The sequence below is a fragment of the Nelumbo nucifera genome, chromosome 2 (genome assembly GCF_055504915.1).
Source record: "Nelumbo nucifera cultivar China Antique chromosome 2, China Antique-T2T, whole genome shotgun sequence".
Taxonomy (NCBI): domain Eukaryota; kingdom Viridiplantae; phylum Streptophyta; class Magnoliopsida; order Proteales; family Nelumbonaceae; genus Nelumbo; species Nelumbo nucifera.
The window spans coordinates 100676687-100688913 of record NC_142650.1 but is presented as its reverse complement, the minus strand read 5'-3'; the positions used below and the strand labels follow the sequence as shown (position 1 = coordinate 100688913).

The window sequence follows — 12227 nt, the reverse complement described above, 5'->3', positions numbered from 1 at the left end:
TTTATCTTTTTTAACTTTATTTTTTAATTTTTCATGATGTTATTTATTGATTATTAATTTTTTATTATTTTTATAGTATTAATCTTTTTATACACTTTTAAATATTATCTATTAGTCTTTTTTATTATTTGTTTAATATTTTATTGCATCAATTCACAATATTTTTTCTTTTTCTAATATTTTATAATGTTTTCTATAATAGCATATTATTTTAATCTTTTTCATTTTTTTTAAATAACAACTTCATGGGTAAATTAGTAAAATGCACAATTTTCAGACCTCACAATATTCAGATTATTGAACAATTCCACTATATTCAGATGTCTGCAAAAGCAGAAAAGCAAATTTCACTGAATGCTTTCAGAGCTTTTTTAGAGTTTTTTTTTTTCTTTTCAAACTTCAGACTTCAGATTTACTGAGCGCGACCATACTTTTTGAGTGAAATCTTTTGTCATCAAAAAAGAAAAAAACATGTTCTGCTAAATAATTTTATTCATTGAACCTAATAACTATTTATACAATTTTATTTCTTTAATTAATTATTTGAATAAAATCATCGTTTCAAGATCATGCTACACTGTTTCCTGGGGCCTGGGGCTGATGACTGATGGAGGATATTGCTTAGAAATGGTGGAACAGTGGGGGAGCAGTGTGGGGATAGATTAGACTGTAATCATACCAAATACATATGTTGGGATAAGGCCTTGATAAATCTAGTTTATCCGAGTACTTTATTAGAAATTAGTAATAAAAAGGAAAAGTCCTGATTGAACGAAGACCTGAAAGGTAAGTGCTTTAATTTCTTCATTGGCAACAATGCCAAGTGATTAATTCATTTCTATCATTGTAATAGTACTGTTGATTTATTGATCAAAAAATATTACTGTTGATTTTGTAAGCTTGGAAATATTTTATACATTCTTGTATTATTATTTAATTAATCACTTCTATGTTAAATTTCTTAATGGTTCAGCCAGGAGTTGTTTTGAAACATGCAAAGGAAGGAACCGAGAGTTCAGCCTTCTGGTTTGCATTAGGAGGGAAACAAAGTTACATTAGCAAAAAAGTAACACAAGAAACTGTTAGGGATCCTCATTTGTACATGTTCTCATTCAACAAAGGTTGGTGCTCAATCCTGAATTCCTAATCTTGTTGGTGCAATCTACACTTCAGAACATGGACATTAATGTTCTGATGAACTTGGTTAACTTTGGTATGACTTAACTCTGATCATTTTGTAACTGCTAAAATGAAGCTGCTGATCATTCTTTTCTACTTGTTCTTATCTCTTTCTATATTGCTATTACAATGCTGCTCTTCCAGGAAAGTTTGAGGTGCGTCTCATGCTTCAAGACTTTGTTAGACTTTCTTATGTTTTCATTGGATATCTTTGGTTTTTCATTTTCAACTGTTACTTCTAATTTATAGGTATCAGAAGTTTACAACTTCTCTCAAGATGATCTGTTGACTGAGGACATTTTAATACTTGATACACATGCTGAGGTATTTGTTTGGGTTGGCCAGTGTGTGGATAGCAAAGAAAAGCAGAAGGCTTTTGAAATTGGTCAGGTATTATTGCTCAGAAAGAACCTTTTTCCCCTAGCTTTTCTAGATTCTCTGATTTCACCTTATGCATTATGATATTTTTGCAGAAATACATAGAACTGGCAGCAAATCTTGAAGGTTTGCCTCCTGATGTACCACTTTACAAGGTCACAGAAGGAAATGAACCATGCTTCTTCACAACATATTTTTCATGGGATTCCTCAAAAGCCCTGGTATGTTCTGCAATTATGAAACATCTCTGATTAGGTTTACCTTGAAATATTTTTAGGGTTGGTACTTAACTTTGGCTTCAAATAATGTCAAAATTGGTGCTGTTGCAGCAAAAGTCAAAGACAGCACAGAAGCAGGAAACATAATAATCCATAATTGGACTTAACCTGTTACAAACTCTAATAATTCTATAATTCTGCTAAAAAAATGAACATTGAAAAGTTCATGGCTTTAAATTAACCTTTAACTATTGTAGATCCTCCAACATGGATGCATTATTTATGTGAACAACGTTTATTTTCTATAGTCTTATTTACTTTATTATTTTATTATTCTTCATATATCTTGTTCAATCATAAATGATGTCTTTATGAAACTGCAGGCTCAGGGGAATTCATTTGAAAAGAAGGTCCTGTTGCTCTTTGGCTCAACACATGCTTCAGAGGTGAATGCTTGACCTGGTTCACTATTCCTGTTTACTGTGATAAAATTATACAGTGATTTGGTTTAGAAGTTTCAAATTACCATCCAGTTTAATATCATGTACTCAAGGAATAGTTACGTGGATTGCAAAGGTTTGGAATTATATGATGCTTCGTAGGTGATGACCTTATATGTGGCATGTACTTGCTTTTTCTTATCTTGCCAATATTGTACAATAAAATGAGTGCTTCAAATTCAAGCTGTGTTGCTGATTTAGTTTGCCAGCAACTTTAGGTTAGCACTTTTTTGTAATATCACTATACTGTCAAAGGGGGCTCTGGTGAGTTTCCACTCACCTCGGAAACCTCTTCGAGGGAGGCTTGACCTCCTGAAACAGAAGATGGAGAGAAAAGAGAGAAGGGAGGGAAGGAAGAAACTGGAATCAGGGAGAGGAAAATTAAGGGAGAATCATTCATTGCTTTCATTATGTGATGATGGCCTTGTATAGCTGGCCTACAGGTGTAATATCATAGGGAATATTCTCTGATTTCTGAATAACTAACTCTGGCAGATAACATGGGTGGAAAATCTTCAGGTGGCAGAGTAACCAACTCTGAGTGTAACTAATTCTGGGGCTCTGCCGCCTGGCTCCTCTGTCTTCTTGTGAATGGCTGATAGGTGGCGGCCTGCTCCACTCCCCTAGTGGGTTCTGGAGGGGGTGTTTGGGTCTCAACAGTTCCTCCCCCCTTAGCACTGACCTTGCCCTTAAGGTCTAGGTTGGGAAACCTCTCATTCAGCCTTAGATAAGGTTCCCATGTGGCCTCTTCTGGAGGCAGACTGGCCCATTCAACCTTGGCTTCTAGTACCACCTGCCCTCCTCGCCGAACCCATCGGAAATTCACAATCTTGACAGGCTCCGTGTAAATGTCCCCTTCATCTGTAAATTGGGGCAAGTTCGGTGAGATAGGGGTATGATTCCCCACAGCTTTCCTGAGAAGTGAAATGTGAAACACCGGGTGTAGCTTTGAGGTAGCAGGGAGGTCCAATCTGTAAGCAACAAGGCCCACTCTCTCCAGCACCTTATAGGGCCCATAATATCTGGGAGCTAGCTTGTGCCAAGCCCGTCTCATCACTGAGACCTGGCGGTAAGGTTGGAGCTTAAGGTAGACAAAATCACCTACCTGAAACTCTAGTGGGCGGTGGTGAGAGTCATAGTAGGCCTTCATCTTTTGCTGGGCTTTAGTCAAGTTGGCCTTGAGCAGTCTAAGGATCTCATCTCTAGTCAGTAGGCGAGTCTCTACTTCTACCATCTTAGCCGACCCAAATTCATAAGGTAATATGGGAGGAGGTTCTCTGCCATATAGAGCCTTGAAGGGTGTCATTCCTGCTGCTGACTGATAAGTTGTGTTGTACCAGTATTCTGCCCATGGAAGCCAGTGAGCCCACTGTTTGGGCTTCTCCCCTATGAAGCACCTCAGGTAGGCTTCTAAGCACCGATTAAGAACTTCAGTCTGTCCATCCGTCTGGGGGTGGTAACTTGTGGATGGGTGCAGATGGGTTCCTTGCAATCGGAAGTATTCCTTCCAGAATGAACTTAGGAAGGCAGGGTCACGGTCCGATACAATGGATCTTGGTCTCCCATGCAATTTGGCGACGTCCCGTATGAAGATGTCAGCCACCGTTGCTGCGGTGTAAGGGTGAGGCAGGGCAGAGAAATGGCTATACTTGGTGAGACGGTCAACTACTACCATGATAACTTCCTTCCCTAAAGAACGGGGAAGTCCGGTGATGAAGTCCATGGAGAGGTCTTCCCATACTTGCTCTGGAATCTTGAGGGGCTATAGGAGGACTGCGGGAGACTGTGAGGAGTATTTCTGCCATTGACAGGTCTGGCATTCAGATACACATAGTGTAGCACATCCTTGCGCATACCTACCCAATGGTAGTGGCTGCTGAGCCTCTTTAGAGTCCTTAGCACTCCTGAATGTCCTCCCAAGGAGGAATCATGAAACAACTTCAATAGTTCAGTTTTGTGGCTGGAATTTGGAGCAATCACGAACCGTCCCTTGAAGAAGAGGTCTGGTCCCACAATTTGGTAACCTGCAACCTGGGAAGGGTTCTGCCTTAATTTTTCCCTAATGTCCTGCAGCTGCGGATCCGTCCTTGCTTCTTGCCTTATGGTTTCAAACAAGGGAAAACTGGGCTGAGAGTAGGTTAGTTGGGCCAGCTCTTCTACCCGTGATAAGGCATCAGCTACCCTGTTAGCAGGCCCATGTTTATACTCTATTCGGTAGTCGAAGCCCATCAGTTTACTCAGCCACTTTTGTTGCTCTGGAGTGTGCACTCTTTGTTCTGCTATATATTTCAGACTTTGTTGGTCTGACCTTATGATAAATTGGCGTCCCAATAGATAGGTACGCCATTTATGGACTGCCATTACCACTGCCATCATCTCCTTGACATAAGTGGACTGGTTCTGGTGGGCGGCTGATAAGGCCTTGCTAAAGTAAGCAATGGGCTGCCCCTTCTGCATTAGGACGGCCCTCACCTCTGTACCTGAGGCATCACACTCAATCTCAAAGGGCTGAGTGAAATCTGGAAGAATAAGGACTGGAGGGCTCAAAACTGTTGTCTTCAAGTCTTCAAAGGCCCGTTGGGCTTCATCAGCCCATCTGAAAGAATCCTTCTTCAACAGGCGCGTTAGAGGGGCGGCCGTGAGCCCATACCCCTTAATGAAATGCCTATAATACCCTGTAAGCCCAAGGAAACCCCTGAGAGCCTTAACGGTAGTGGGCTTGGGCCATTTTTGGATGGCCTCTATCTTTTCTGGGTCTGCCATGACCTGCCCTGCTGCAACCACATGGCCTAAGTATTGTATCTGTTTTTGTCCAAAAGAACACTTGGTCATTTTGGCATGTAATTGATGTTCCTTTAGAGTGGTGAGAGTAAGTCTCAGATGTTCCATATGGGTGCCCCAGTCCCTGCTGTAAACCAGAATGTCATCGAAGAATACTAAAACAAATTGCCTTAAGAAAGGCCTGAAAATGTCATTCATAAGGGCCTGAAAGGTGGAGGGGGCGTTGGTGAGCCCAAACAGCATAACCAGGAACTCAAAATGACCATCATGGGTTCGGAAAGCGGTCTTGTGGATGTCGGCCTGGTGAACCCGGATCTGATGGTACCTGGATCGCAGATCAAGTTTGGAGAACACCTGTGCTTCTCCTAACTCATCCAGCAGTTCATCAATGAGGGGTATTGGGAACTTGTCCTTCACTGTAATCTGATTCAGGGCCCGGTAATCTACACAAAACCGCCAACTACCATCCTTCTTTTTTACTAGGAGTACAGGGGATGAAAATGGGCTGGTGCTGGTTTGTATATGCCCTTTGTTCATTGGCTCTCTTACCGCCTTCTCAATTTCTAGCTTCTGGAAATAGGGGTATCTATATGGCCTCACATTGGCCGGTTTAAAATTTGGTAAGAGGGGTATCTGATGGTCATGGGCCCGGGGTGGAGGTAATTGGCTTGGTTCCTTGAACACATCAACAAAATGATCGAGTATCGATCGTAGTGCCTTGTGTTGGGCTTCCATGGGTTGGTCACAGCCTTGATTGTTTAAAGTTGGAGCTGTGGGCTGCATGCCTAAGTGCATAAATAAGGGCTGTCCAGTATCCTTGGAGGCTCGTAATATGGAAGTTACAGTATCACCTTGGGGACTTGGAGGTCGCACCCCTTGGAGGTGGCAAGTTTGACCATCTTGATAAAAGTCCATTGTCATTTTGGCCCAATCACATAGTGCTGGCCCTAGGCCACGTAACCAATGAATTCTCGGAATAATATCAGCCCCTGAAAAATCCAATGGGTGGAGATCCACCACGAAATAGTGGCCTTGTATAAGGATCCTTTCCTTCTTGCACACACCATCACATGTCAACTGACTTCCATTAGCCACATAGATTGAAAAGAGTGGAGTGGGTTGTATAGACATACCTAATTGCCTTGCTAATCGGCAAGTGATGAAATTCAGGGTTGAGCCACTGTCAATCAAGATCATCACAGATCGGCCCACCAACCTTCCTTCTACTCGCATGGACTGAAGAGGGTTGAGGCCCATGAGGGCGTGTAAGGAGATCTCGGCTCCCCCTAGTTCTGGTTCAACTGAGATCAGTTCACAGTCTTCTACATTTTCTTCCGGTTCTTCCTCTGTCTGAAGGAGAAACACTCGCTGGACTCAGCACTTATGGTCTGGTCCAAACTTGTCATCACAATTGTAGCAGAGGCCCTTCTCGCGTCGGGCCTGCATCTCAGCCCATGAGAGGTGCTTGAAGGGCACAGTGGGCCTGGACAGAATGGGCTTCTGAGAATCCCCAATTTGTTTCATGGGTTGCTGTTCGGTCCACTGGGGAGCCCTCACATTCGGGTAGGAAGGCTTGCTGGTTCTGCGCATGCTATCTATCTTCTCTTCTTGCAGGCGAGCCATTCCCACCGTCGTCATGACTGTCGCTGGTTGAAGAGCTCTCACTTCCAGGCGGATGTCTTCTCTGAGACCTCCCATGAAACACCCTACCAGAGCCTTCTCCGGCCATCCATGTACCCTGGTCGCCATTCTTTCGAACTCGAGCTGGTAGTCTGCTATTGTCCCGGTCTGTTTTAGTCGAGTGAGGAGTTCGTCGTAATCCACGAACGCCGTCGGCCCAAAACGGATGCACAGGGCTTCTGTGAACTCCGCCCAAGTTACCTGAGGATGGGTTTGTCGATACAACTGAAGCCAGAGAATAGCATCTCCTTCTAGGTGAATGGAAGCGATGGCGACACGCTGGTGTGCAGGGGTTTCATGATACTCGAAGAATCTCTCTGCTCTGAAAATCCAAGGAATGGGATCTCCATCGGAATAGTTGGGAAAATTGATTTTAGTAACCTTTCCGGCGGGGTAACCCCTAGTTCTCTGGCTACCGGAAACAGAGGCATCGGCCCCTGTTGGATGACTAGTCTCGCCGGATTGTTGTTGGGAGGCGAGGTTAGAGATGACCACCTTGAGATCCCTGAGTTCGTTCAGTACCTGATGGAACCCAATCTCAAGTTGGTCAACTCTGTCTTCCATGGTAGAGGATCTTGTCTGCGGCATAGCTGGTCTGCAACCTTGCTCTGATACCAACTTGGTGAGTTTCCGCTCACCTCGGAAACCTCTTCGAGGGAGGCTTGCCCTCCTGAAACAGAAGATGGAGAGAAAAGAGAGAAGGGAGGGAAGGAAGAAACTGGAATCAGGGAGAGGAAAATTAAGGGAGAATCATTCATTGCTTTCATTATGTGATGATGGCCTTATATAGCTGGCCTACAGGTGTAATATCATAGGGAATATTCTCTGATTTCTGAATAACTAACTCTGGCAGATAACATGGGTGGAAAATCTTCAGGTGGCAGAGTAACCAACTCTGAGTAACTAATTCTGGGGCTCTGCCGCCTGGCTCCTCTGTCTTCTTGTGAATGGCTGATAGGTGGCGGTCTGCTCCACTCCCCTAGTGGGTTCTGGAGGGGGTGTTTGGGTCTCAACAGGCTCCTTGGCTTTTAGAACCTTGATCAGATGCATGAGAAGATTTCTCTATGGTGTTGATTTGGAGTATGGATGTTTTTAATGTCTTGTCATGCTTTTTCCGTAAACTATTTTTGTGGTCCCTGTTACAGTCTTACAGATTGTCATGTTTGGTGCCATTGTTACATCTTTTCTCAGTTTAGCAAATTATTTTTGAATTGGGATTATATTATAGGCTATGGACTGATTGATCCTTTTCTGTTTTATATATTTTTCAGAGATTTTTGCTTCAATTTTAGGATGAACTTTATGTCCTATTTACCAGTTAAAGTTTCTTTAATGCAGAGTCAGGAGAAGTCCAACAGTTCAAGTCAAGGAGGGCCAACTCAAAGAGCTTCAGCTTTAGCTGCTTTAAACTCTGCATTTAATCCATCTGGTGGAACCAAAACAGCAGCTCCTAGGCCAGCTACCAAGAGCCAAGGATCACAAAGAGCTGCTGCTGTAGCAGCTCTTTCAAATGTACTTACCGCTGAAAAGAAGAAGCGATCACCCGATGCATCTCCTGCCCGAGCCAGTAGAAGTCCTACACCCACCAGGAGTCCTCCTGGTATGATGATTACAATGATCCTACTGTTTCTTTATTTTATTTTATTTTTTGCTAGAAAAAAGGATATCATATGTCAAGTGATCAATATTTTCACCAAAACCAACATTTTAAACATTGGATTTATTGATGGACACCCTGGCTTGGACAGTCCACTATTCTCTTGGGCCCTTCAGCCAAGCTAGTCTAGCCATGTCAAAGCCTGATCTGATCTGCACTTATTAGTATTACTATCGTCAAGTATGCTCCTTAAGTTCATACTTCTAACCAAGGTTTGGTTCCTCCATTTGCATTTTCATTCAGAAAATTTCTCCATAATGGCAATAGAATATAAGATATTGACTAGATGAGAAATATATAATTACAATATTATTTATCATTATAGATGACCCCAGTAAGTTGTCACCTACATTTTACTTTCTTGTGTAAATTATTTCATTTAGTAAATTGAGGTTTTTGTAGCTGTACCTTGGCACAACGGTTGGGTTCCTCCATTCTGACCCGGGTGACTAGGGTTGAAATCTTGGAAACAGCCTCTCTGTATGTGCCAGGGGTTAGGCCATATACATCTGTCCCTCTTCAGATCCCACATTGGCAGGAGCCTCACTGCTGCCCTTTCTAGTAGCTCTCACCAGGTGTCCAATGGGGGGTTGGCTGAAGTGGGTTTCCTTGTGCTACTCCCCCCCTCCCCCCAATGGGAATTTGGATTAGCTGAACGCTTTAGCTGTTCAGCGGGCTGTGGAACCAATGATGAAGTTCCACACCAGTAATAAATTAATGGGCCCCACTGTAAAAGATGCGGGCCCCATGTATTTAAATACTGGCGTGGAACCTTATCATTGGTTCCACAGCCTGCTGAACAGCTAAAGCGTTCAGCTAAACCTTATGGTTTCTTATTTGGAGGGGGACCTCTATTTTTTGTCTAATATTGGGGTCCGAACTGCTTTTGACCTTGCATTTTTTCTTTCTTTTTTTTCAGTTAGGTTCTCGTCTTAGTTTGATCTCTTTCATGTTGGATATGCTTGTGCTGTGCCCTCTGTTTTGTGCTTTTTGTTATGAATTGAAGATTTTCTTTGCCCAAAAGAAAAAAGAATTAATATGTATTGTTTTTTTAAGGTTTCTGAGGAAGACCCCTGTAACTATCAAACACAGAAACAAGAACCCACTTGTTTTTTCTAACATCATTCCACATCAACTGCAGTTGGCACAAAGAGTGAAAATACTAGTCCTGAGGTGGAGGATGCCCAAGAAACTCAAGAAGTCAAGGAAACAGAGGGAGTAGTATCTGTATCACAAAGCAATGGTGAGGACTTGGTTAAAGAAGTGATACAGCCGAACGAGAATGGAGGTGACGGTACATTTACATATGATCAACTGAAGACCAAGTCAGCAAACCCAGTTAGTGGAATTGATTTCAAGAAAAGAGAGGTTTGTTCTGCTATCATTTTGAAAATGATTATGTTGAATCCTCGTACTTTCTACTTTCAGAGATGAACTAATACTGTTATAAGATCAATGAATTGCCTCTCTTATTTTGAAACTAATACCATGGCATGCACAAAACTGATTAAAGATGAGACCTATTTCATTTATTATTAACATTTAATCTTCTTTTTTGTTAATTTTCATAGGCCTATCTATCTGATGAGGAGTTCCAGACTGTATTGGGGATGACAAAAGCAGCATTCTACCGGCAACCAAAGTGGAAGCAGGACATGCAGAAGAGGAAGGTGGATTTGTTTTAAATCAGTCCAAGTAGTGATTGCTTACATTTTTTTTGCCGGCTTTTATCCATTATGCCTTGTTATACTGTTGTCTGTTGAGAAATGTGGTTATATGTTTAGTCTTGGGTGGCTCTATCTAGGATTTGATGTTTGCTCCATAATGAAGATAGTTGCAGTCAGCTTCATATATTCTCATATCATGCCTGCCTGGGAAAGTGTTTTTTAGTCAACTGCTGCTATTGACCCTGTGATAATCAGGGTTTGTAGTTTTAGGAGAGCAGCAGGCAGGCCATATTCTTTTATTTTTATACCTGAGTTTTACTGTTTGATGTCCTTGGATTGATGTCTAGCGTGTCTAGGGGGGAAGTTGGTCACTGGTCCTTGTGTATTATTTTAGTTTGGGTTTTGAAATGGACTCTTTACTCATTCGTCAAGAAAAAGGGTGTATATGCATTGTAATCATCCAATAGAAGAACAGACTTCTCGTTGTTTGTCTTAATGTTATAAACGAGTCCATGTTGGTTTATCAGCTTAGCATGTTAAATTTCTTCTCTTTGATCTCCCAATTCTACATGGAGAATTGGAGATACTCCAGTTTTAGTGTTAATGTCCTGCTCGCTTTCCGGTAAGTCACTTGCCCGGGTAAGTGCATTTATCCATGTTCTTTTGTTTCTCATGTAAATAAGGCAATGACCATCTTAGCCATAAAATTTCCATTATTAAAAGGGGCATTTTTGTCTCATCTAAGTATTGACAACTTTCTCCTAGATAGGAAAGTTAATTTATTCGCCTAGGAGCTGGTAAGTGATACCTAGGAAAATAAATTTTTCATCTCACATAAATCTGAAAAAAGAAAACATGGGATTCTTGGTCAATGGAAATGCCTTCTCAAAGCAATTTCAAGCTTATTTTGTTATAAAATAACTTTAAAAGACAATTCAGAACTATTTTTTTTCTTTCTTGCAAATTTTTAATTAAGCTAGTTGAACAATCAAATCGGAAGGTTGCACCATTTGATCCATGACCCACTGACAAAAATGGTCATGTGTCCAGTCCGGGTCTGATAACACTGATTAGAAGCATGGCTTTGTTTAAATTGTTTTTTTTTATTTTTTTATTTTTGTGATTTAAAAAATCATTCAGCTCGGCTGTCGAGGTCCTAAAAATGTTAGCTAGCTTCATAATTCACGATTCTGAGGCAAATCCATTGAAGAATACTAGTAAGCAACGTTCTTACACTACTGCGTACTATGCCCTAAAGACAAAGTGGACTAGTACTCAATATGGCAAATAGTATTGAAAAGACGATTAGAATACGCACAAATATGCTAATGTAACTTCCAAATACCCTGCAATACATCAATATTGTGTTTGTACCAATGTACCCCCTGTTCCTGGTGATTAACTATTCTCTGCAAATCAGAATTGGGAATCAATGTCTCCAAGCAAAATTGTCATTTTCAATAGGAAATTCGAAGATTTTACTTCAATGGATAAGAAGGGAAAGTTTTACATCGATTTTATTGATATAAACTTTTCATTGATTTTCAAGGGAAATTTTGACATGAACAGAATTTTACACCGATTTACAAGTTTTAATACCTCTACCAACCACCTTCAAAACTGGACCGGAGTGTAATATAACACCAGTCCAAAGTTTACACTACAAACAATCACAGCCAAAGATATTTTTCTACCTGAAATGATTTGTATTGATCAATACAAATTGCTGTTTCTGTCTGAAACATCAAATTTAATGTTTCAATTATAAATATCAATGACCAGTCCCATACATGTTGTTTTCTAGTTGAAGTGATTCTCACATATGAGAATCATATCTGATGTGATAACAAATATTTCTCACCAATCCTCAAAACATTTCAGATAAAAACAGTAATGGTACCAAACACAACATAAATTTAAGATTCAAGTATAAACACACAACAAATGCAATAATAGTTTGTATGATGCAATATCTTGCAGTCAACATGCTACTGTAATAACTTCAATAATGATCCATTATCTCAAAAATATATTAGATCCATGAGTTTGGAAAAGGATCCGTAAGTGGTCAACCTATAAGCTAGAGTTCAAATGAAGCTATTTTTTTTTAAATATTAATTAATTACTTAAATATACCTTGCGGTTTTACTTAGGGCTGCAAAAAATT

At 40.9% G+C, this 12227-nt stretch overlaps 1 protein-coding gene across 2 annotated transcripts in view; it reads left to right on the top strand.

Moving 5' to 3' along the window:
- The window catches only part of LOC104606330 (villin-2), a 37269-nt gene extending 26683 nt beyond the window's left edge, over positions 1 to 10586 (top strand). For both annotated transcript variants that reach the window (XM_010271470.3, XM_088898079.1), the window contains exons 16-23: positions 974 to 1121; positions 1324 to 1334; positions 1429 to 1569; positions 1653 to 1778; positions 2159 to 2221; positions 8075 to 8336; positions 9535 to 9761; positions 9965 to 10586. In XM_010271470.3, coding sequence (XP_010269772.1) covers positions 974 to 1121; positions 1324 to 1334; positions 1429 to 1569; positions 1653 to 1778; positions 2159 to 2221; positions 8075 to 8336; positions 9535 to 9761; positions 9965 to 10078 — 1092 coding nt within the window. In that variant the 3' untranslated portion in view covers positions 10079 to 10586. The remainder of the gene's footprint in view (positions 1 to 973; positions 1122 to 1323; positions 1335 to 1428; positions 1570 to 1652; positions 1779 to 2158; positions 2222 to 8074; positions 8337 to 9534; positions 9762 to 9964) is intronic.
- The last annotated feature ends 1641 nt before the right edge of the window (positions 10587 to 12227 follow it).